This window comes from Pinus tabuliformis, chromosome 5_1 (genome assembly GCF_031772625.1).
Source record: "Pinus tabuliformis cultivar Carrire ecotype Pingquan chromosome 5_1, CPIR1, whole genome shotgun sequence".
NCBI lineage: Eukaryota > Viridiplantae > Streptophyta > Pinopsida > Pinales > Pinaceae > Pinus > Pinus tabuliformis.
The window spans coordinates 391,757,068-391,784,306 of NC_142305.1; the positions used below are offsets into that span (position 1 = coordinate 391,757,068).

The 27,239-nt window shown below is 39.1% G+C and overlaps 1 protein-coding gene across 1 annotated transcript; it reads left to right on the forward strand.

Annotated features, from left to right (window-relative positions):
* The first annotated feature begins 803 nt into the window (after positions 1-803).
* On the forward strand, positions 804-5,116 carry LOC149165106 (uncharacterized). Its single transcript, XM_089429709.1, has 2 exons — positions 804-1,860; positions 4,899-5,116. The coding sequence occupies exons 1-2, from the start codon at positions 804-806 to the stop codon at positions 5,114-5,116; spliced, it is 1,275 nt and encodes a 424-aa protein (XP_089285835.1).
* The last annotated feature ends 22,123 nt before the right edge of the window (positions 5,117-27,239 follow it).

Here is a 27,239-nt window from a genome sequence, read left to right on the forward strand (position 1 = left end):
TACTAAAGTGGTTAATCGCAGAATAAACCATAAGAAATCGGCAGCCTTACTAGGACCCTTACAGCTAGTTCTTCAAAACCTTCAACTAGCAATAGCTTTGATGCTCTGGCAAGTAATGATGATCATGAGCTCAAAAACCCACCTCCGAATGAGAAGGAAACCACTAAAGAAAAACAAAAAGCGGCCTTACCGCTACCAAGGGAGAGCCAGTTCAACAAATCGATCCCTCATACCCAAATCAAAATCCCAGCCTGGAATTTTCAAGGAATGGAAGTTGATAATCCAGCACCCAACTCAAAGACAGTGGATGAAACAACTAAAGACTACCAAGAATCCCAATTCATGGAGGAAGATCCTGAGAATATCGACATTGGTGAACTGGATATCTTAGGACTAGAGCAGGCCTGCAAAACAAATAATTTTGATAAGATCCCAGATCGGCAAGTAGACAACCTGGTGGAGGTCCTCACGCGCGCACAAAAAAATCACTCTCTTGGGGTACAGATTGGTAGTTCGTGGGATGGAAAGTTTATTACCAAAGACAGCAAAAAGCGAGGGAGGAAAACTACTCTCGAAAGAACTATCAGAATAGGAGAAGTGTTAGTAGAGTCAGGCAGATATGCTAAGCTGACTAAGTACTTCAACATCAACCCCAACTCTTCTCAATGAAGCTGATCTCTTGGAACATTAGAGGGCTCAATAGCCCAAGGAAAGGTAGACTTCTAAAAAATATGCTCATGCAGGAAAAACCTCATATCCTTTTCTTGCAAGAAACAAAATGCAACTCGATTGTATTGGAAAAAATGGCAGCGAAAGCTTGGCCAGGTGGGATGGTAACAGCTGTAGATGCTCAAGGGGCGTCGGGTGGCCTTGCAATTCTTTGGGATGCGCGAGTTATCCAGCTTAACAACATACATGCAAACAAGAACTTCATCCAAGCAATATTTCACATAAATGGCACTAACATCCATGGTCATATGACTAATGTGTATTTCCCTCAGGAAACTATGCACAAAGCTGAAATCTTGGACACCCTATCGGAGCTCAACTCAAATAGGCTGCACCCCCTATGGATTTCTGGAGGCGACTTCAACATGATTGCAAGACTAGAAGAAAAAAAGGGAGGAAGAAACAGAGGTAACAGAGATGGGAACATTCTAAAAGACTTCATACAGAATAATTGGCTGATAGATATTCCCTCAAATAATGGCTTGTTTACATGGAATAACAAAAGAGAAGGATCGCAACAGATAGCTTCGCGCCTTGACAGATTCCTATTATCAGATAACGCAATTCACTTGGGTGGAGAATTTGTAGCTTCTATACTGCCAATATCGGGTTCTAATCACTGGCCAATAGAACTGCAGTGGAACCGCCCCGGTCACAACATTCGGCGTCCGTTTCGTTTTGAAGCCTTTTGGATGTCTCATCCGGACTTCAACAAATTAGTCAGTTCAACATGGCGCAACTTTACTCCCTCTAATGGCTCCAAGATGTCTCAGTTCCAGCAGAAGCTCAAGCATCTCAAAGGCGAAATCAAACACTGGAATCATACATCTTTTGGTAACATTTTTCAAGCTCAGAATGCCCTTAATCAAGAAATGAAGAATTTGCAGCAGAAGATCATAATCGAAGGACGATCTGAGGACCTGACAAAACAGGAACAAATGCTTGAAGCACAAATCTTAGCAAGAGCAAAACAGGAGGAAACTTTGTGGCGACAGAAATCAAGAGTAAAGTGGTTGAAGGACGGGGAAAAAAATACAAAGTTCTTTCATAGAACCACCGTGCAGCGCAGAATGAACAACAACATATCCCACATTAAAAATGAGCAGGGAGCAAGGATTGAGACTCACGAAGGTATTGAAAGTGAATTTCTCACATATTTCAAACAAGTTCACCAAGAGCCTAATATAGATAGAATGCCTTCAGCACTCTTACTCTCTGTTTCATCAAAAATGACATCCCTGCTCACAATGAATTTTCCATTGGTCAAAAGACGATACCCTTTTTTCTCATCAGAATAGCCAATCATTGTGCATTTTAAACTTCTTGAGTCAAGCTTAGTTCGTTTTTCTTTCGGAACTAAGGCATAACACACTGACCCAAAAACTCTAAGATGTTTAACTCGAGGTTTGAAACCAAACCAAGCTTCATAAGGTGTGATTCCGTCTAAAGAAGCAGTTGGAGATCTGTTTCTTAAGTAGACAGCTGTATGGATTGCTTCTGCCCAGTATGTTGGACTTAACCTTTTGAAAGTTAACATGGATCTCGCCATGCCTAACAGAGTGCGATTCATTCTTTCGACTACTCCATTTTGTTGTGGAATGTAAACATTAGTAAGATGTCGTTTGATGCCATTTTCACTGCAATAAGTTTTGAATTCATTTGAAGTGAATTCTCCCCCATTATCTGTCCTGAGAGTACCTATTTTTTCTTTGACTTCATTTTCAACAAGGTGGCGAAAAATTTTAAACTTATCAAATGCTTCTGACTTGTTCTTCAAGAAGTAAACCCAAGTCATTTTGCTGAAATCATCAATGAATAGTAAGAAATATTTGCAACCACCAAATGAAGTTTGTAGTGGACCACAAACATCACTGTGAACTAGTTTTAGCCGCCTGTTTGCACGCCATGAACTTGTTGGAAAACTTTCTCGATTTTGTTTGCCATAAATGCAAGCTTCACATTTTGCATTTTCCCTTTTGAATGTGGGAAGTCCTTTAACCATTCCTTGTTTCTGCAATTGAGAAAGACTGTCAAAATTCAAAGGTCCATATCTTACATGCCATAGTCTCATAGGTGAAATACCTGTAGTCACTGCCCCTGCAAAATCAGAATGCCTTGGAATAAATGTCCCTTTCATCCGTAATAGTTTTCCATCTTCATAACCTGTCATGATTGTTTTCAAGTCTTGTTTCACTGAATTAATCTTTACTAAACCATCTTCCATAATCACCTGATGTCCTGCTTGTCGAATCGTGACTAAAGAGAGCAAATTTTTCTTGAAACTGGGTACATACCATACATTGGAAATCATTTTTTCTCCAATGTCAAGGAGAAAAACTTTTACTACTCCTTTTCCATAAGGAGTATGTTTTGTATCATCAGCAAGAAAAATGGAATTAAGTTGGCATTCTTGAAAATTCCAGAAAAAATCACGTCAACAAGTCATGTGCTGAGTTGCCCCGGAATCCAAGATCCAGGCATCTTCATAGTCACTTCTAAGATGGGATGAAATTTGTGATGCTGGTGAGGAAGTAAAAACATATTCTGAGTTATCTTCATCTTGATCATTTGCAAATTGTGTTGAATGCTGCTGAAACTTGGGAATTTTATTAAGTGAAGTTCGACAATCTTCAGCATAATGGCCAACTTTGTTACATCGTCGACACACAATTTGACTTAAGTCTCTTCCTCTTCCTGAAGATTGTCCTCTGCCTCTGCTTTGACCTCTATTTTGAGATTGTCCTCTACCTTGATTATTATATCCTTGTCCTTGAAAATTGCCTCTTCCTTGGTTGTTTCCTCTACCTTGAAAATTATTTCTTCCTCCTCTGTTAAAATTGTTGCCTCTGCTTTGGCTTCGACCTCGATTATGTGCTGCTTGATTCTGATTCCATCTGCCTCTTCCTCGAGAACTATCTGCTGATGACTTACTAGTGCTGGCTTCTGTGAGAAAAAGATCTTCACCAACTTTCTTCTTCTTCTCAAAAGTTTTATCATGTTGACTCAACATTTCACAAAGCTCATCAAACTTTAGTTTCTCTAATTTCCCAGTTACTTGTAGAGTCTCTAAAAAATGTGTGTAGGAAGAAGGAAGTCCAGCAATTACAATTGTGACCATAAAGCTATCATCAATTGCGGGAAAACCAGCATTAATAATTTCCTGCCTAATATTCTTAAGTCTGGAGAGATATTCAAGAATATCACCATCTTCAGTTAATTTTTGTTGCAACAATTTTAACTGTAGATCAACCTTCTTTGATTCAGGCTGAGTATCAAAGAGGTCTTTAAAAGTTTTCAAGGCAGTCCATGCATCTAAAGCATTTTCTATATGGACATACATTTCATCATTCACAGACGATTTAATAAGAGCTAAGGCTTTAGCATTCTTGATTTCCCATTTTGCCAGTGCATCTACATCTGTGGGTTTATTCGGCTTAACATCTCCATCACATATTCCCTGCCATAATTCATTGTAAATGAGTGTGCTTTCGATGAGACGATGCCATGTTTTATAAGATTTGGTGCCTTCTAGTTTGTCGGAATCAGAAAACAAATTAATCAACTTAGACATTTTAGCGTTGAAGCGTCGCACCAAGAATCAGAACAGAAATGACAAGATAGTCAACACAACACACCACGCAAAAACAACACGATCTATCGGGGCTTGGCCTTGACCCTCGAATAGTCGTCAAAACAGGAGAGAATTGACTGAGCTTTGCACTTGGCTCTAGTCAATTTCTCAAATTTTTACAAGGCAACTTTCAAAATTTGATTTTTACAATGATGCGTTTGCACAGTCTGGTAAAAAAAATTTACCTCCCCCCCCTCAAAGTAAAATTACTTTGAGTTACAATGTGATGATCCCAATTGAAAAAAAAAAACTTCTTGAAAGAAATTACCCAACAAACCTTATCTCTCCAATTTACAAATTACAAATAAAAATCTCCTTATTACTCCAAATACAAAATAATACACTTATATCTCCACAAAATAGTCTTCAAATTTACAAAAATGTAATGCACCTTATCGCTCCAAATACAAATCAAAACACTTCTTATTTCTTTTTTAATTTCTTTTAAACTCATTCATTTAAAAGAACTTTGTGAAAGTCTTAAACTTGAATTAAAATCTTAAACACATTCATTCATTTTTTTTCAATCGATTTTCAGGCTGGCAACTTTCACGTGGGTTGCTGACTAACTCTCGTTGGTTTTCACGCCGGCTTCCGCTAGTTTTACTGGCTTTGACTGGCTTGGCTGGCTTCCGCTGGCAGGTTGGCTTAGCTGGCTTCGGCTTCAGCTGTGGACTGCCCTGCGTGAAAGCTCACAAAGATCGCGCTAGACATGGCCTTCGACTCATCAACAACTTCAACACACAAGAAACGTAGGGCCAATCACTGTTGGCGCTTTACTCCAGCGCATTGGTGATCCAGATCAGCGTGAGCAACTTTAATCCGGAAACAAGCATCTCTGATCTGGAAACAAACATCAGCATTGCTACTACCAAGATTCTTCAGCTTCGGCACCAAGGATCAACAACGAATTTATTGGATGCAAACACATAGGAATTTATCATATTCTACACTCTGATATTTGAAAAATAAATACTCACACACATTATGTATCTATGTACGAAGAATAGAACATCAGATCTTTCTCATCTTTCTGGAAAGAAATGGCGAAGACTCGGCCCCAACCTTCATTTCTTTATTTACTGTCTATTTCACTTGCAAAAAGAATCTACTGCCAGAAATCCTTTGATCATTTCGCTTCGAATTGAATTGATACTCAGAACTTTGGTAATCTGGATCGGATTGGCAATTCAGGGGTTTTTAAGGGGTTTTGAGAGCTAAATTCAGAGGCAGTTTTACTAGTATTACACAAATACTTTAGCGATCAAATTGGAAACGCAGTCTTAGGACGCTTTGGCATGTAAGAGATGATAAAGATCGGCAAGCAAGGGATCTGATTGACAAATGTAGAGTTTAGACGCAGAACTATGGGCAGTGGAGCCCTTGAGGGCCGACGTTATGCGATTGCGTGCTGGTACTCAAAATCTAAATGGCTCTCATCAAGAATTTTCAGTGCAAGTAATCGCCAGGCCAGAAATCGCAGTACAAAACTTTTATTTCTTCTGAAGGGGATGTCCAAGAACGAAACCAATAGGTCTTATTACAATAAATTTGATCATTTCCTCATTTGTGACAATCACAAATCGAATGTTCTTTTCTTATCTTTGGCCAATTCAATCATTAATAAAATTTCTGTTCCTTTTAAACAAAAAACTTGACAAATACCATACCAATCATTTGCTGATCAATTCAAGGGAGTCTTCCACAAACTTGTAGAGCTGGAATCTCCTCTTCACATCCACTGCAGCATTACTGGAGCTCTGATACCACAATAATGGCAGAAGTGTCCTCAGACACATAATTTTATTAATCAGAAAAAATAATTACATAATTGATTTTCAAGAGCTTACACCCGAACAACCAAACACTCTTGCAATGAGCTATTTATAAGCTCCATGTCCTAACTACCTCTAATTATGGATCACTTATTAAATAACAAGTGTCCATTTACATTAAATGCTATTCAAACCAACTAGCTAACTAATCTCCTAAAATAGAGCCTAAGATACGACACATTTGGAGAGTCATATCTTGTTACAACAATATACTAATTTCTAATTGTCTCCATTAATTAATCATTCTAGAATAATAATTATTAATTTAATTTCTTAAATTAATAATTATTTTATTTCAATTTTATAACCTATGATAATAAATTATTTTTGGATCATCTAACAACAGAGTCCTTAGGAACATTCCCAAACTAATCACAAAGGAGCATAATCAACTCCTTCTCCGGCCCACAGATCTTCAGGAAGTTGAGAATTTTGTGCAACAACTGAAAGCAGGGAAAGCGCCGAGTCCGGATGGATTCACCTCCAACTTTTTTCATAACTTTTGGGACCTGATCAAACTAGAGGTTTGGCAAGTAGTGGAGGAATCGCGTACTTTAAGATGGATGTACCCAGGGCTGAATGCTACCTTCATTGCTTTGATTCCCAAGGAAGAGGAGTCCAGTACACCGGATAAGTACAGACCCATTGCTCTATGCAACATTATCTATAAAATTGTATAAAAAATTATAGCCTCCAGATTGAAATTATTGCTTCCTCTCATCATATCGCCAGAGCAATCTGGCTATGTAGAAGGCCGGCAGATTACGGATGGTATTATTTTAACTCATGAAATAATCCATTCTCTGAAGCAATCCAAGAAACCAGGTATGCTGCTTAAAATTGATTTATCCAAGGCTTTTGATAGCTTAAGTTGGGTTTACATTCAAAAAAATTTAAATGCCTTTGGCTTTGCTCCTCCTTGGGTCAGGTGGGTTTTGAGTTTGTTATCCTCTTCTTTCTTTTCGGTGCTCATTAACGGCATACCATCGCCCACTTTCCGTCCCTCCAGGGGTATCAGGCAGGGAGATCCCCTCTCTCCCTTCCTTTTTGTCATTATGGCAGAGGGGTTGGGACGGAGCATCAAATCAGCCCTGCATTCTCAGCTGCTCAAAGGTTTATCCTTTCTCAACTCCCCCACATACTCTCATCAGCAATTTGTAGACGATAACATGCTCTTTGGCCATCCTTCTGTTCAGGAAGCTCACCAACTCAAAGCTCTCCTGTCGGACTTCTCCGAAGCCTCTGGCGCCAATGTTAATCAAATCAAGTCTCAAATTTTTTTCTTCAACACTCCTGTAATCACCCAAAATGCCATAGCTCATATTCTTGGATTCACCATTGCCTCTCTTCCTTCCAAATATCTGGGAGCGCCCCTAATGGCCTCGGCTCTTAAGCATTCCTCCTGGAAAATCCTTTTAGAAAAGCTAGAGGCGCGTCTTTTCCTTTGGACTCACAGGGCTCTTAACATGGCCAGCAGACTAGTTCTTATTAAAGTTGTTCTTCACTCCATGCCTCTCTATCTTTTTTCAATCTTAGCCGCTCCCAAATGGGTGCTCAAGGAAATAAAGAAGCTCCAACGCAATTTCTTATGGGGCAACTCTGGTCCCAACCGTAAATGGGCTCTTGTTAAATGGGATAAAGTCTGTCTTCCGAAGAAGGCTGGAGGCATTGGCCTAAGGGATCCGGTGCACAGCAATGAGGTCATGGGAGCCAAAATTTGGTGGAGATGGCTCTCAAACCCCAACACTCCCTGGGCTTCATTATGGACAGCCAAATATGCAAGCAACAGCCCAATCGAAGAAAGAATTCGAATGTCAGAAGTAGGTATGGGCTCAGTGATATGGAATTCAGCCAAGCAACACAGGAACCTAATACAACAACATAGCTTCTGGGAAATCAAGAATGGCAACACAGCTAGGTTCTGGGAGGACTCCTGGCAGCAGCTCCCGAAGATCAAGGACATCCTCTCTCACCTTCACTTACCAGAGCAGGATTTGCACGAGCTAGACAAGGTTAGTCAATTCTGGAATCCTTCTTCCACACAGGGTTACAGACGTTGGATTGAGGCAAATCAGATTCTTCGGCATGGTACTGAACAGGCTCAGACCTCTCTCTCCTCAGAATTACAAAAAAGGCAAATACTCTCTTCAGGAGGAATGGACATTCTAAGGTGGGGATATGAAGAAAAAGGCACTTTTACCACAAAGGAAGCATACAATATAATCATCAAGGAACACATAATCAAAGATGTTCTATGGAGTAAAATCTGGGATCCCTCCAATTGGCCGAAGATTTCCACCTTTCTTTGGCTCCTATGTCAAAATAAAATACTCACTTGGGATAACCTCAGGAAAAGGAATTTTTATGGCCCTTCCATATGCCTCAACTGCAAGCAAGCAGAGGAATCAGCTTTACATCTTATGCAGACTTATCAAATTGGGCGAAAGATGTGGGAAAAAGTTAGTTTTCGTTGCCAAAAAGAAGGCAGAATTCATGGGGACATCAAAGCTACTATTCGCTATTGCATTCAAGCGCCATATCAAAGCAAACTCCTTAATACTCTTTGGAAGCTCATTCCTGGTCTCCTGATGTGGAACATCTGGAAGGAAAGGAATCGCAGGGTATTCAAGGACCAATCCATGTCTACAGAGCAGCTCTAGACTATGCTATGCCAAAATATTAAAGAATCCCTCTCCATCAAGTCTTGGTCCCAGGAAGACTTTCCATCGTTGCCGCAAGAACAATCCATTTGGGCTAACTGGAATATACATTTGAATCAAGAGCCTACCTCCAAAGGTAATCCATCTCTGTGTGATCAAATACCGACAAAATGGATCCCACCGCCCAGCAATATGATCCAGCTCAACTTCGATGGAGCCTCAAAAGGCAATCCAGGAAAATCAGGATTCAGAGGAGTCTTTAGAGATCATCACGGAACTCCTTTACTGCTTTTTCTTGGCTCAAAAGGCTGGGATACCAACAACTCAGCGGAACTGGAAGGCTTATGGCAAGGTCTCACCCTAGCACATGACAGAGGATTTTTCCCACTCATCATAGAAGGGGATTCGCAGATTATTATAAATATGGTTACAAAAATCATGCAAGGCACTCCCTCACACAAGGTCAGCAACAGCTGGAGAATGGCTCAAAGGCTTGAGCTAATTGACAAATGGCTTTCTCAACACAGGGCTATTTCATTCAAGCACACTCGTCGAGAAGGAAACAAACTAGCAGACTTTCTTGCTAATATAGGAGTGGAATGTGGGTTGGAGCTTTTTGTAGGATCGATCTCCAGCATTGCCTCAGAGGACCAACTCTCAAATTACCACACCATAGTGAAGAATGACATGAACCAGGAAGTAGATACACACCCGGATGCGGGTGCTCCCGAGGCACATTCAATGCAGGTTAATGTTTCGCCGGCAGCTGGATATGCACCTGGCAATCCAGCACGGCATTCATTACCCTCCCACGATTGATATGGATTTCTTATGGTACAGGCAGCTTGTCAAGCATTCGGCATTGAATGTGCTCCCTATTCGAGATTTGGTGCAGGTTGTTTTAATCATGGCTCCGTCTCTGGTTTTGGTTATCATTCTCATCGGGTCTCTCTTCATCCGTCTGTCTTTAATCCTGTATCCCTGTGTTGCTCTGGTAGCTTGGTGGCTTCTCCGGAGTTTGTTCCTTAACTGGCTTGCCCACCCTCGTCCCTGTTCTTCCTGGTCTTGTTTATTTCTTTCGTCAGGTCTCTCTGTTTTCCTGAAGATGGTGCACCGTCGTGGTTGTTCTCGCCGTGGAGGCACTAGTGGTAATCGTGGTCGCTCTCAGCCTGCTCCCCAGAATATCATTCCTCTGGCTTCGGCTTCCCCGTCCTCTGATCATGGCAAGCCCTTCCCGCATAACTCATTCCAAACCACCCATTTTAAATTTCACAGTCGGCTCAATAAACCAATTCTCTCAGCTAGCATTACAGTCATTTTGGCTGAGGAAGAAGATAGGCCTAGCATCTCAGTCCATACCTCACCTTCGCAGTCTCAGGATGACAGTGTGCTCCAGGGAGATGTGGTAGGAACTGTGTTTAATTATGATGATTTGCAGGATGCGGGGAACGTTCCTGAGGTCCCTAAGCCTCCAGAAGATAATGCTCAGAACAATTTGACCGTGGTCGAGCCGGCGCACCCATCTGATGGCAATCTGAATTTGGTAGCTCCTCCAGGTGGCTGCGACACGGGCGCTGGGGACAATGTCGATGACATGTGGATGGGCTCTCCTTGCCGGGTGGAGAAGGATGCTCGGGACCCTCTGCAACATGTATGATACCTCCGGTACCGCGCCTACTGTTTGCAGCTCCCCTTCTGGTTTTTATATCCTATGTGTTATGCTTCTCTGGATTTTGTCAAATATGTTCTATATCAGATTCTGGCTAAGTATAGTTATCAGCCATTATGGTCTTATGCTCTGTATCAGGTCTTGGCTCGGCAAGCCCTTGTTTTTGTTAAGTTTTGAATATGGCTATCAGGGCAGCACAAATAGTATCATGGCCATAGTTCTCATCTGCTCTGTAATGTTGTTCACCATTTTGGTTAGCATTTTTGTATGTAAGGGCTCTGGGAATTATGTATTGGGTCTTCTCAATCCCGAAATTGGGTCACAGGGTTATATGACTATCAAGGTATCTGGTCTTATGGTCTCTGGGTCAAGGTTATTGGATGGCTTCAGCCTCCTCTGAGGTCTTAACCTCTCTGTAAATATTTTCTCTTTATAAATAGATTTAGCCTTTACATAGAAAAAAAAACAAAAACAAAAAAAAACAAGAAAACAAACAAACAAACAAACAAAAACAAAAACAAAAACTAGTAAACTTTCTTTAATATATATATATATATATATAAAGGGGTGGTAGGAGGGGGAGGGGTCTTTTGGGATCCTGTTGAGCATCAAGAAATCAAGTTTGCGTGGGGATTTGGTAAAGAAACCAATAACATGGTAGAATTGTATGGTCTTCTCCTGGGACTGTTCTTAGCCAGGAACCTTGGAATCTTTAGGATTGTTATTGTAGGAGACTCTCTCATAACCATCCATCTTCTGCAAAAAGGCATAACCTCCAAAGTCAATAAGTTAAATCTTCTTTTGCAAAGGATCAAGAGAATATTGGAATCCTTCCAGCACAAAAGCTTCTATCATGTCCTTAAAAGCCAGAATTCGGTGGTAGACCAACAAGCCAATCAAGCTTGTGGGCTGGAGAAGGGCTACACAGAGGTCAATGGGAAAAGGAGTTGGAAAATAATTTCATGAATTGGCATAAGTATATATTATATCTCCTTGTGCTTTCAGATTTCAAAATCTTAAGAACTATGGGAACAAGCAAAGTTTAATTACCAAATCCATGGGCATTATTGCAAATAAGGTGCATTCAATGAAAACTTATGTGAGTTCCTAAAACGACGATGGTCTTGTATGGGAGGGGCCATTGGACCAGCATATTGGTCGTGCGCCCTCTTGTACTATGTTATTGGTAAGGCTATGCAGCAGACCTTGGCTATTGAATCTCAAATGTGTGCCTCGTATCCTCCCAACCTTGGAATATGTATTAACAACGCCAGCGAGAAGGATTGAGTTCATGTGGGGGGCCTCAGAGATCCCATTGAGCATTCATGGAGGAGGGAAATTAGTCAGCCAAGAACAATATTTATCTCATGAGGATGTATTATCAATCGAAGAGTGAAGAAGACAAGCTCCTTCTTCTCCATCCCTGGAGTCTTCGCCACTAGAAGGAGAAAGCCAAGACCGAGGCTCGATTCGACCAGAATTGGTCGCATTAGACTTGCAGCCATGCTAAGTCTTCGAATTTGTTAGAGACATCACCAACATGAATTGAATTTGAATCCTATACAAGTGGCATTAGACAGAGGCAAGACCAAATTGCATGCCCAACAGACAAAGCGCAGGGAAAGTAACAGCGCAAACAGCTCACAAGATTTCTTCTTATAATTGGCTTCGAATTTGGTAACCCCATTTTTCCAAGCTTGGTACATGTTTCCTATTTTGTATGCAATCTCATTAGTAGGCATTTTCTCTATATCATTGTTGTCATTTCTATAAGGGCTTCGTATTAGTGTTGTAAGGAAATAGGCTCGAGAATAGGAGAAGGAACAATTGCAGGGACCTAATGGACTCCCATAAACATCAAGATGAAGGAGAAGGTCCCACAAAGTGCCCTCTCTATCCTCATCCTCGTGTCATCAACAACATTGGTTGTCACCTTCTTTTGCAGCTTATTCAGCAGCTCTCCCTACAGATAGCGGACCAATCAAACAAGTTGCTTGCCTTCCAGCAGTAGATGGATCATCAAAATGATGAAATTGACACTCTTTACCGTTAGGTGGAGAATATTTCGAGGCCAATCTCAGCAGCGGGATTGCAACAACAGAAGGAATGAAAAATGTTGAAATGGAGGATGCAACGTCAATGGATACCCCTCCCAATGAATGAACAATTATTAAAAGATTGTGTTTCTCTATGGCCAATTTTGCAGGATATATAGTTGTAAACAAGCCAATAGGAAGTCTATAGTATCTTTCTTTTTTTGTGAAAAGGAGGCAGAACCTCCCACCAATTTTGTTGTTGTCATAGAATCTGGACGTAGAAATCTTGTAATGATCTTGATTGTTGCTATGACCCGGAAGCAAAATATATAAAAATACTACTCAAAATTTTTACTAATTATTTTTTCTCATTTTAAGAATTATATCGAAACTAAATGACCTTTTTCACACCATAATGATACATAAAGATAGGTTAACAATGCTTTGATATTGTTTTTCTAACAATAATATTCTATCATGTTATATACTTTATTTCCATTTTTTTTTTATAAATTTTTTTAATGGCTAGTAATTATATATATAGCCTCAAGGGTTAGCTTAGTTGGTTGAGTTCCAGTGGTCAAAACACCTTTGTTATTGAGAGGTCACAGATGAATCTACCTAGTACGATATTTCGTGGACGTAGTTGTCACTAATCTCTGGAAACTGTGAACCACACACACACACACATATATGTGTGTGAAAACTTAATATTCTTAAATTTAACATTTTATCTATAATTACTAGCCATTAAAATAAAAATAAAATTGAGATGAAATAGAGTATATAACATGATATAATATTATTGTTAGACGAACAACATCAAAGACATTGTTAACCTATCTTTATGTATCAATATGGTATGAAAAGGGTCCATGTTGGTCCAAGCAGTCATCACCTGGACAATTAATCAACATAAAGATCCCCTAGAGATTGAATTTGAATATGATCACATCTCTCAAAATTACCCCTCCTTCTCAGCCGATGTAGCTTAGAAAATGAGCTATCTGGAAGCTAAAAAAATAAAGATTCTAGAAAGGGAGGAAGAGGCCTGGAGACTAAAAAGTAGGGCCATCTTGATAAAAAAAAGGGAGATGGAAACACTAAATTTTTCCACAATTATGCAAACCATAGAAGGAACATCAACTCTATTTAGGAGCTTGAGTCATAAGGGGGAAATTCAATCTCCTCCTCCAAAGAATTAAAAGATGATGCTTCTTCCTTTTTCTCTTCCCTTTTCACAAATTCAGGGGCTTCCAATATCAGCCCTCAACTTCAGCTTATTAAATTTTATCCAAGTTTTTTCAACCAATAGGAAGCAGCTAGATTGGAATCCCTGTCTCTCTAGAGGAAATAAAAGGAGTTTTAAAAAAACTTGCAAAGGACAAAAGCCTAAGTCCCTATGGTTGGATAACAAAACTTTTCCTCTCCTTCTTTGATCTTATGGGACTAGATCTATGTCAAATGGTGGAAGAATCCAGAAAAATTTGGAAAGTCACAACAATTATCAATGCTACCTATATATCTTTGATGGCAAAAAGCTCCAAGCCTAAGACATTTTTGGACATCATACCTATTTCATTATGCAATCTGGCTTACAAGCTTATCACTAAGATTATATCAAACATAATCAAAAGATTTTTTTCTAAGAAGATGTCTCCTAACCAATTCAGCTTCCTTTCCGATAGGAAGATACATGATGCCATAGGAATTGTTCAAGAAGCCATGCACTCTATCAAAACTAAGGATCAAAAGGCAGTGGTGCTCAAATTGGACCTAAACAAAGCCTTTGATAAAGCCAATTTGACTTATCTTAGACTTGTCATTCTTCAAACACAGTTAGGACTGGAAGTGACAAACTAGATTATGGGTTGTGTCACTTCAGCGAGATATTCAATCTTAATCAATGGTTCGCCATCTAAAAAAAATTCTAGCTCGTCGGGTCTAAGGCAGGGATGCCTGTTATCTCTACTTCTATTTTTATTAGTAATGGAAGGTTTGAGCCATCTTTTGTAGGTTGGTAACTTAAGAGGCATAGAGATTTCAATAAATTACCACATCACCCACTTACTTTTTGTGGATGATGTCATGTTACTAGGGCTAGGTTCTGTAACTGAATGGCAGGCTTTCCACATATGCATTGTTCTCTTTTGCAATGCTACTGGAATGGAGATTAATCTCACAAAATCTTTTGTTCATCAACATGTAGTCAGGTCTGACATACTTGCATATATTCAGTCTTTCCTCCCTCTGCAGGCCTCAACATTGGAGATCGGATTTAAATATCTTAGTTTCTATCTTAAACCCAATAATTACCACAAAGAAGGTTGCATGTGGATGATCAAAAGAGTGGAGCAGAGAATAAATCTTTGGTTCTACAACTAGCTATCTTTAGGAGGTAGAATAATCATAGCAAAATCTGTTATGGAGAATATTTTTGTATTTTGGTTGTCCTTGGCAAAAATCCTCACTGCAACTGTTATGAAACCAACTCAAGAAAAGATAGAAAAGATAGATCAACGCCTTAGAATTCAGCCTCTTCGAGGGGGCAACCTCCTTTACATTACATAAATGAACAATTCTTCGATGATACAAATGACAAAACCTCCTTTCTATATATAGGAGTCTAAGGAGTCACAATATAATCCAGCCGACCTAACAATAATAATATAAAGCCACACAAATAACAATAGGGGGCTTCTATGGGGCACAGAAATAACAATATGGGGGGTAATAGGGGCACAACAATATAAATAAGGGGTATAACTACAATATTAATGGGGTAATCACTAGTATTATAGGGACCCAACATGCCCCTCTCCTTCAAAAAAGTGTTGTCCTCAACGCTTGAGTAGTTCTGGATACTTCTGCATAAAATTCTCATCCTCCCATGTGGAATCTTCAGCGGATAAGTTCTTCCACTTGATAAGATACTCTGAAATTGATCGATTTCGTAGTTGTCGAGTTCTTGTTTCTATGACTGCTTCCGGTTCCAATATAATTTTTCCTTCCTCATCAAGTTCTGGCAATATTGTTTGAATTGGGAGCTTGTCACCTATAACCTTCTTTAAACATGAAACATGGAAGACTGGGTGCAATCGAGAAGCTGCAGGAAGCTCCAATTTGTATGCCATAGTACCAATCTTTTGCAACACCTTGTACGGACCATAATACTTTGGTGATAATTTATTATCCTTCTTAGCTTGCTTTAGGGACATTTGCTTATATGGTTGTAGCCGTAGGAATACCCAATCACCTACATCAAAACTTCTTTCACTGCGATGTTGATCTGCCTGTTGTTTCATTCTATTTTGTGCCAACACGAGGTTATCCTTTAAGAGTTGGAGGACTTGTTGTTGATGTTCGATGTGATGTTCCACTGCCTGAACCTTAGAATTTTCTCTTAAATATGATGTGATGGATGGTGGTTGATACCCATAAAGTGCCATAAATGGGGTCATTTTTGTTGCTGTATGGAAGGAAGTGTTATACCACCATTCAGCCAGAGGCAACCATTTGACCCATTGTGTCTGTTTATCAGATACAAAGCAACGAAGATATCCTTCCAAACATTTGTTTACTATCTCAGTTTGCCCATCAGATTGAGGATGATAAGATGAGCTATGAGCTAACTGAGTACCAAGACAAGAAAATAATTCTGTCCAAAAATTTCCAGTGAAAATGGGATCTCTGTCACTTACAATAATCTTTGGGTTTCCATGTAGCTTTTGAACTGTTTCCATAAATGCAGTAGAAACTGTACTGGCTTTAAATGGATGTGATAATGCACAAAAGTGTGCATACTTGGTAAGTCTGTCAACTACCACCATGATGACACTCTTTCCCTCAGACTTGGGTAAACCTGTGATAAAATCCATTGAAACCTCCTCCCAACGTTGGCTTGGAATGGATAAAGGTTGTAATAGACCCGGTGTCTTAATTGTTTCAACTTTATTTTGCTGGCAAACCAAACATTCCGCCACAAACTTTTGAATATCTGATTTAAGGCCATCCCAAAAAAATTCCTTCTTAACCCTGTGGTAAGTTTTTAAAAATCCTGAGTGCCCTCCTAAGGGAGAAGTGTGCAATTCCATAAGAATCTTTTGTTTTAGCTGGGAATTCTTACAGAGGTATAAGCGATCTTTGTACCATAACGAATCATTTTTCCAGCTAAATGTATCAGAAGTACTGGAATCTTGTTGTAGCTTTCGAATAAGTGCCCACACTTCTTCGTCATTCTTCCATTCCTCCCTTGCTTCGTTTATCCAATCTGGTTGGATAATAGAAATGGCACACAACAATGCTTCCACATCCTCATCCTTTCTTGAGAGTGCATCTGCCACCACATTTTGCTTCCCTTTTTTGTAGATGATTTCAAAGTCATAACCCAACATCTTTGTGACCCACTTTTGTTGCTCTTCAGAGGATAATCTTTGTTCTAAAAAGTATTTAAGGCTATCATGATCCGTTTTTACCTTGAAGTGTCTTCCCATTAGGTAGGGTCGCCATTTCTTAAGTGCATGGAGTATTGCCAACATTTCCTTCTCATAAATAGCTTTGCTTAAAAACTTTCCCTTGATTGGACGACTTTCAAAAGCAATGGGTCTTTCATCTTGCATTAGAACAGCACCAATTCCATTTCCTGAAGCATCACATTCCACAATAAAGGTTTTTGTGAAGTCCGGTGTAGCTAAGACCGGTGCTTGGCACATTGCCTCTTTAAGATGTTCAAAGGCCTTTGTTGCTTCTGGAGTCCATGAAAATGAATCTTTCTTCAATAATGTTGTTAGAGGTGCTGCTATTCTCCCATAATTCTTAACAAACTTGCGATAATACCCTGTCAACCCAAGAAATCCTCGCAGATGCTTTATGGATGTGGGGATTTTCCATTCCTTAATGGCTTTAATTTTGCTAGGGTCTACCTTAACTCCTTCATGAGATACAATATGACCCAAATATTCCACCTCCTGGACTCCAAAGAAACATTTGGATCTTTTTGCATATAATTGTTTCTCCTCCAATAGTTGTAGCACCCTGTCAACATGTTCAACATGATCCTTCCAAGACTTGCTGTAGATTAGTATATCATCAAAAAATACTAACACAAATTTTCTAAGGAATGGTTTGAAAATTGAATTCATCAAACCTTGAAATGTTGAAGGTGCATTGGTAAGGCCAAAAGGCATGACCAAAAATTCATAATGACCCTCATGAGTTCTAAATGTCGTTTTTGGAATGTCTTCAATCTTCATTCTGATTTGATGATATCCCGAACGAAGATCCAACTTGGTGAAGTAAATTGATCCATGCAATTCATCCAGTAATTCATCAATAACAGGAATGGGGAACTTATCTTTAATAGTGAGCTTGTTGAGCTCCCTATAATCTGGACACATGCGCCATGATCCATCCTTCTTGTGCACCAATACTACTGGAGCTGAGAAAGAACTTTGACTCGGTTGAATTATACCAGCCTCTAGCATTTCTGCAACCATACGTTCAATTTCACTTTTTTGGACATAGGGATATCTGTACGGCCTGATGTTTGGAGGAACACTTCCTGGAATCAGATGAATAGCATGATCATGATCACGCATAGGTGGGAGACCCTTGGGAGTCTCAAATACCTTGGAATGATTGTCCAAGACTTTTTGGATCTGGAGAAATAGATGATTCCAATGTGGAAACATCTAGCGAACATAATTGTGCAATTACACCTCTTTGCTCCTTTTTTAGAAGCTTTGTCATACCATGAGAGCTGATTATCTTTCCTGGTTTCCCTGCAATACCCCTTAATTCAACTTCCTTTCCTTCCGAAGAAAATTTGATGAAAAGTTCTTGAAAATTAAAAGCTATTGTACCCAAGGATTGTAGCCATTGGACTCCTAGTACAACATCCGCACCTCCCATTGGAATGGAAAGCATTGGGCTAGTCAATACATATTCTCCCATGGATAGCTTGATATTATGGCACTTTCCAGAGCAATTTATTGTTCCTCCATTTGCAATCATCACTTGACACTCTGGTGCTGGATATAGGAAGCAATTCAATTCTTTTGCTACCCTACAATGAATAAAATTGTGGGTGCTTCCTGAATCAATCAACACTATTACCTTTTTCTTCTTGATTTGTCCTTCTATCTTGATGGTTTGAGGAGTGGTAATTCCCGCCAATGCATTACAAGATATGGTCGGATTTATTTGTTCTTCATCTAGGCTTTGTTCCTGGAATATATCCTCTTCTTTTGACCTTTCTTGCTCCTTTTCTTCTTCCTCTTCACAATCTATGTAGAATAATTTCTTCTCAGCACACTTATGACCTTTTGTGTATTTGCTATCACAATTGTAACAAAGCCCTTTTGCTCTTTTTTCTTCCAATTGTTGTGGTGTCAACCTTGTAGGTTGTGGAAGACTATGGGCAACAACACTTCCATCTTTATAGTTGTGAGTGGTATGCTTCCTAGTTGCCATAATTTTGCTTTCCATTTTTCTTGCTAACCTGAATGCCTTCTCTAATGAATCAGGTTCCCAAAGGCGCACATCATGTTGGATATTATCCTTTAAAGACCCTATGAACACATCAATCCTATGCTCCTCTGGAATATCTTTTACCCTTATGTTCAATTTTTGGAACTCCTCAATGTGCTCCATTATTGAACCCTTTTGTTTGAGACTTATCAATTGGCTAAAAAAAGTGTTGCTTTTTGTATCCTCATAATGTGCTATCAATTCTTCCGTAAAAATTGCCCAAGTGATAAATTGTTTACGAGAACAAAGCCATTGATACCATACAAACTGATTTGGTTCCAAATATAAAGTTGCCATACGTACCTTTTGTGTGTTTTGCACATTATTGAGATCGAAGAATTGCTCCATCTGTAATATCCATGTGGCGGGATCCTTGCCATCAAACTTCCTCATATCGATTTTTGGAACATGGTGAGTCTTCGATCCAACATTAGAGTCTATGGAATCATGATTAACATTTCTTTTGTTCTCATCATGAGTTTCCTTTACTACCTTTTCACCATTAGTGACCCTTTCTTGTAGCAAGTTCTTCAATTCTTCCATGTCTGTCTTCAAATCTATCTTCAAATTTGCCATCGAATCCTCCACCTTAGTTTCCATGCCCTTTATCTTAGATTCCACGCCATTTATCTTAGATTCCACGCCACTTATCTTAGCTTCTGTTAGCTTTTGTGAGCGTGACATTTGTTGCACTTGTTCTTGTAATTTTGATATATCATGTAGCATTTCTTCCTCTTCTTCATGAGTCATGCTAGAGCTTTCAGGTTCCTTACTAGGTGTTTGCATTTTCTTTCCTCGGGGCATCAGTTACCGATAATAATGCTTTACTATGCCCTTTGAATTCCGTTAAACCAAGCTTACATAAACTTTTTTTAAAAAAAACTACACACCTTTTTTCACTTTATAGAAGCCTGATATTGAATCTGATGTATCTCTGTAATTTCGGATCATCCAGTTCTGAAATTGCTACCTGTAGTAGCCTTCTGCGTCCTCTTTCCAATGCCACAAGTCTGAGCCAAATTGGATTCTCCAAGTAAGCGTTATGTGAAATCTCCCACAGTGACTTGCTTTTAGACTGGTTCAGTAGAGCGAACTTGTACGACGTGCCACGAGTCACTGTTTCAACCTTTGAATCTGAAACACACATACAAGAAACTACAGTCCGTCCTCTTTCTGTACCTTTTTATGAAATTTCAATCCGATCCTCAGAGAGAGAGTTATGACGATTTTCCCCAGGTCACCTGTTTTGAATGTAATTCAGGAGTCTGCAGAAAGGCCAACTTCCTCAGATCATATCTCCGAAAATATCGCGCGAAAAGCTCTGAAATTCGGACCCAAGGTTCAGCGCCAATTCTTCTCAAATGGGTTTTTTTTGCGACTTCTGAAACGTCACAGAAAAAAAGTTATAGCGAAAATGCCACGATGACCTGTTTGGAGCAGCGAAACCCTAGAATCCAAAGCTCTGATACCAAATGTTATGAAACCAACTCAAGAAAAGATAGAAAAGATAGATCAACGCCTTAGAATTCAGCCTCTTCGAGGGGGCAACCTCCTTTACATTACATAAATGAACAATTCTTCGATGATACAAATGACAAAACCTCCTTTCTATATATAGGAGTCTAAGGAGTCACAATATAATCCAGCCGACCTAACAATAATAATATAAAGCCACACAAATAACAATAGGGGGCTTCTATGGGGCACAGAAATAACAATATGGGGGGTAATAGGGGCACAACAATATAAATAAGGGGTATAACTACAATATTAATGGGGTAATCACTAGTATTATAGGGACCCAACAGCAACCCTTGTATCGATTAGACAACTGATTTTCAATTTTTTGAGGGCCAGAAAAAGAAAAGTAAATATTCATCTTACTAATTAGTCCATCCTATCTACTCCCAAAAATTTTGGAGGTTGGGGCTTTAAAAATCTATCCCGGTTTGCCAAAGCATTAGCATTGAAGAATCTATGGATAAGTCTATTCGGGGAAGGTCTGTGGAGTCAGTTCATAAAAGAAAAATATTTAAGTAGACATAAGGTTGTGGACTAGATCAGAGGACAACCTTCTTCCCCACCTGAAAAAGGCTTTATGGTTTGGAAATCCCTCATGGCCTCCTACTCCCATCTCTCCAACTGTTTAGTTTGGAAAGTGGGGGATGGAATGCAAGTCATCCTCAGCAAGGATCCCTTCATTGGTGGTGCCAAAGTATACAAATTGTTTTATGAATTAAGACAAGGTCTAGAATCTAAAGCATTCATTTATCTTCACAATATAAAAAATCCAAATTCCTCTCAACCCTGTCAAAAAGTATTGGAGGTCCTCAGCAGACTTAGGATTAAGGGACACTTTAGTGGAGGAATGGAACACCTTCATAATAGAGCTAAATATTAATGGAGTGAGATTGAAGAACTCTAGGGACTCTCTAGTCTGGAGTTGGGACTTCTTAGCTGGTAATATTAGAGCCAGTTCAGCCTATGAGGAGATTGTACACTCAGATATTAAAACAAATGATAGATGGTGGCATAGACATATCTGGAAATGGCCAATTCTAAACAAGTTAAGGTGTTTTACTTGAATGATGCTCCACAACCAAATTTTGACCTGGGAAAACCTTCAAAACCAGGGTTTTCAAGGCCCTAGTGGATGTGTTTTATTCAATCAACAAGAAGAAACTACTAACCATCTTCTGATGTATTCTAACTTCACTCAGGGAATATGGTCCTATGTTGTTCAATTTCTAGGCATCAAAGAAGATATGAAGAATTCCTCCTTTGAAGAAACTATTTTTACTTGGGCGAAGAAGTACAAGCATCATACCCTGCCTATATTTGTCGCATGGGGAATCTGGTTGTTAAGAAATAAGGTCATTTTTAGAGATGCTAAGATATTCATTCTCGCCTAAGTCTCCAAGATCATCATCCATTTCAGGGACTACCTTCCTTTCAAAAAATTAAAACCTTACAAAAGAGTTTTTTTTCCATCCATATGACAAAACATGTTGTGGGGATTTTTTTTATGGAGCATCTCAATGGAAGGTGTATGGAGGAGGAGGGATGATCAAGTTGTTAACTAACTGATCCATCCATTTGAGAATTGATATTGGATTTGGATCAATACCAAGGCTAAATTGATAGTTGCATGGACTCTCACGATGCTTGCTAAGTTAAAAAAAAACAAAAAAACAAAAAAACAAAAAACAAAAAACAAAAAACAAAAAACAAAAAACAAAAAAAAAACAAAAAACATTAACAACATACATATTCTTGGCGACTCAAAATGTGTTGTTGATTGGCTGAAAGGAGAGGCTCATCTAGAGGTGCTACATTTAGAAGCATCAAAACGCATAATAAAGGAAATTAAATTGAAGTTCCAGGAGATTAGTTTTCAACACATTTACAGAGATTTCAACTCCACAATAGACAATCTCTCAAAAAGAGCTTTGAAATTGGATCGAGGCTTAATTATTTTTTAGATTTCAACTCCACAACGGACAATCTCTCAAAAAGAGCTTTGAAATTGGATCGAGGCTTAATTATTTTTGAAGACCACATTGGCAACAAAATTTAGAGCACTCACTCCATTCCTATTGCCATCATGACCTAAAGCACAATGCCCTGTATTTCAGTGACAAATAAAAAGTGCTCAACATTTTAGCTCCAAAGAATGCAGGGCAACACTAGCAGTTCTGTTTTTTACATGTGCCCTCTTATGAAATCCTATTTTTGTTGTACTTTCAAGTTGTATTTCTGTTTTCTTCTAATTGTTACAAGATTATTATTATTATTATTATTTTGTACTTTCAAGTTGTATTTCTTGTTTTCTTCTAGTTGTTACATGAATTTTTTTATTTATTTTTATCAACTTATTCATCTCTATTTGGGCCTCTGGTTTGTGAACATTTTGGCCTTTCTCAGGTAGGTCTTGTCTACGACTACAATCTGTTATTCAATGACATGTCCAGTCATATTTCTAGCAAGTGGTAATTCTACAAATCTATACTTTTTTTATTCATTTAGGTGAATAACAAAAAAATATCCTTTTTTAGTAGAGAAAAAAAACCATTAAAACCATAGTCAAATCATTATTTTTATTTATTTAACATAACTAAATGACCTATATCCTTGCTTATGATGACCATTAACATTATGTTTCATATGCTTTTCTCTATAAACATCATTCTCATTAAAATAAAATAAATATATAATAATAATAATAACATATTTAGATATATATCAATATAATGCTTATTTAATAGTTTTAATATTGGTTGGAAAATTATAATATATTTATAATATTATAATAAAGTGGTAATTATTAGGTCATTTTTAAAAAATATTAAATGCAACTCTGCGAGGAAAATATACCTCCTTTGCCCGAATATGCGTAGAAATGGACCTATCTGGAGCACTTCCGGACGAAATCATTCTAGAAGTATATGATGAAGAATGGGTGCAGGCGGTGGACTATGAACATGTCCCATTTAGATGTCGCAAATGTCATGAACACGGGCACCTCTTCGAATATTGCCCATTAAACAAAATGGAGAGTAATATCAAAACCAACACAGGCAAAGATACTGAAGGCTTTACCAAGGTGGGAGGCAAAGGGAAAGGAGGGAAAAAGAACCAGAAGAAAATCAACGAGGAGAAGTAACCAGGTCATAACAGATTCAAGATATTAGAAGAAGATGGGAACAATGGGATGAACCAGGTATTGGAGGATAGTCTAGCAGAGAAGGAAAAAGATGATAGAATGGAGGATGTTCCTGTAAACAACAAACTAAAGGAGGATCAGCCAAGCACTATGGAACTCGACAGGGACCATGAGATGACCCCAAGTGAGGTTGGAACAGAGGACCACGACCTGTAGGAAATTCTTGAAAGGGAGAATCTTAATCTAGAAAAGTTCCTGGAGTAGGGAACCACCAAAGGGGTTGATTCTCTACCACAAGAGGAGTTCGACAAAGTACAACAACTCCTCCTTTAGAGATCTCAAGCAAAGGGTTTTGGAGTCAAAAGAAACCATGATAGCCAGAAAAACAGAGGAGTAAAAACGATGGAGGCAACATCAAGACACGCTCCCAAGAACCTAGGAAGGAAAAGAGGAAGAAAAAGACAGAATGAGCTACTGATAGAGTGTGGGAAACTCATGATCAACTCAGGTAAGATGAAATATCTCACTAGTTACTCATTTACAAATCTTTCTTAATGAAGCTTACAACCTGGAATATTAGGGGTATAGGAAGTAAAAGGAAACAGAGAAATCTTAGCAACAGAATAAAAGAAGAAAAACCAGATATGGTGTTTATCCAGGAAACAAAATGTTCAATAGATAAAATAAGAGAGATACATAGCAAATGGCTCATCAAGTATGAATATCTAGAAGTTAAAGCAGACAACACAGCAAGAGGGATTCTCACACTTTGGAACCCCTAGAAACTTGGAATCCTAGATGCTGAAGCATCCAGGAATTACCTATCGATGGTGATCCAACCTTTAGGTGATAAGGAAGTCTATTTGATCACAAATGTCTATGGTCCTCAAAAACTTGAAGACAAACTCAGGCTTCTTATCTCACTGGAGGAGCTAAGAGAAAGATACCCTGTTATGCCCTGGATTCTGGGAGGAGACTTTAATATGATTAGATCTCTTACAGAAAAAAAAAGTGGGACCAGAATACTAGGCAGAGACTCCATAGCCTTTTAGAATTTCCTAAACGACATGAGGCTAGTAGATATGGAGACCAGAAATGGTACCTTCACCTGGAATAATAAGCGGGGAGGGGCTTCTCAAGTTGCCTCTAAACTAGATAGATTCATAATCTCTGAGGACCTCATTCTCACAAGCCTCGACTTGTCTGCGTTAATCCTCCCTTTTGGAGGCTCGGATCACTGGCCTATCCAACTTGAAGCTTCTACTATAGGCACTCTGAGAAACAGACCATTCAGGTTTGAAAACATTTGGCTCACCCACCCTGACTTCATCAGCAATATAAGTAAATGGTGGGCAGAAGATATGCCCGTTCAGGGAACTAACATGTTCCTTCTGCATCAGAGACTAAAACACATCAAACTCAGGCTCAAAGATTGGAACAGAAATGAGTTTGGCAATATCTTCAAAGCCAAAAAAGAAGTTGAACAGAAACTTCAAGGAATTAACCAGGTCCTCATCTCAGATGGCTTTACCGAGGAAAGGAAAGTACAAGCTGACTCTCTTCAACAAGAATGGGAAGAAAAATGCAAGCAAGAGGAGATCTTCTAGAGATAGAAATTGAGAGTGCAATGGATAAAAGAAGGAGAAAGAAACACAAAGTTTTTTCACAAGTCAACCATGGATCACAGGTCTCATAACAGGGTTTCAATAATCAAAGATACTCAAGGAAAACAACTCATCTCCCACAAAGAAATAGAATCTGCTCTAGTACAGCATTTCTAAAGCATAGTTGAGGAACCTCCCATAGACAGATCACAATTTATTAATAATTTCACAAAGCACATTCCCAAGCTTGTAACTAGAGAGGACAATCACAATCTTAATAGGCTAGTGACTGAAGAGGAGGTCAGCGAAGTTATCAAAGAGATGCAAAATGGGAAAGCTCTAGGCCCGGATGGGTTCAATGTAGACTTCTTCAAAGCATGTTGGGAAATAGTCAAACAAGATATCCTTGATGTGGTGGAGGACTCAAGGAAAAACAAAACTGTTTTAAGGGCGCTTAATGCCTCTTTCATAACTTTGATTCCAAAGCAGGAAAGAGCTATGACACCGGATAGATTTAGACCCATAGCTTTATGCAATGTGGTGTACAAAATTATATCCAAAGTAATTGCAAACAGGCTCAAGCCCCTTCTTCCAACTCTTGTGTCTGAGGAGCAAATTGGATATGTGGAAGGAAGACAGATTCCGAATAACATCATTAAAGCTCACGAGGTGGTACATTTTCTCAAGAGCAATAAGCAAGCAGGTATGATCATGCAACTTGACCTAGCGAAAGCTTATGATAAGCTAAGCTGGGCATACATCAAGGAAGTACTAAAAGCTTATGGCTTTGACCATAACTGGATAAGATGGGTAATGGCCCTTGTCACCATAGCTAGTTTTTCAATCCTGCTTAATGGCTCACCTTCCAGAACCTTTAGGCCTTCGAGAGGCCTCAGACAAGGAGATCCGCTCTCCCCCTTCCTCTTTATCCTCATGATGGAAGGTTTAGGCAATACGATCAAATCAGCCAAAGAAGAAGGAAAAATCCAGGGTCTCAAACTCACCCGGAATGGAGATGCCTTGACTCATCAACAATTTGTGGATGACACTATGTTGTAGGGTACACCCACGGTCAAGGAAGCTAAAGCTTTCAAGCAAATTCTAAACGACTTTGCTATGGATGCTAGTACAGAGGTAAGCCTTACCAAATCTAAGATTTTCTTTTTTAATACTGACATTGCTATTCAGAGGAACCTCACCAGAATTCTCGGCTTTCAAAGAGAACAGCTACCCTCCAAATATCTGGGAATACCTCTAATAGACAAACCCCTGAGCAAGGCAGTTTGGGAGCCAATCAATAATAAACTCAAGACAAAGTTCAGAATTGGACAAGTAGGTCTTTGAATTTAGCAGGACAGCTAGTGCTAACAAACGTTGTCCTACAAATTGTTCCCATCTTCATGTTCTCAGTCCTTCTTGCTCCTAAGGGAGTTGTGCAACACATTAGAAATATCCAAAGGGAATTTCTATGGGGCAAAGGGGAAGAGAAAAAGAAATGGGCTTTGGTAGCATGGGATAAGATCTGTAAACCCAAGACACATGGAGGTTTGGGGCTTCATGACCCTGAAACCCTAAGCAAAGTTTTGGGGGCTAAACTATGGTGGAGATGGCTAAAGGAATTGGTAACCCCTTGGGCAAATATTTGGAAACAAAAGTATGCAAATAATTGGCAAGAAAGGGACCTCATTTGAATGTCTGGGCTCATCAAAGGCTCCCACATTTGGAATAAAGCATGGGAGAACAAAGTTATTGTTTAGAAACACAGTTTTTGGGAGATCAGAGATGGAAACCTAGCTTGGTTCTGGGAGGACAACTAGCAACAGGAACCTAACCTGGTAAGAGAGGAACTTGCCAATCTCAAGAATGACACTGACAATAAAGGTT

Coding starts and splice junctions, on each gene's coding strand:
- LOC149165106 (XM_089429709.1), top strand. CDS start 804: ATGGCAGCGAAAGCTTGGCCAGGTGGGATGGTAACAGCTGTAGATGCT. Junction 1,861..4,898: donor AAGGATTGAGACTCACGAAG/GTATTGAAAGTG, acceptor ATCGATTTTCAG/GCTGGCAACTTTCACGTGGG.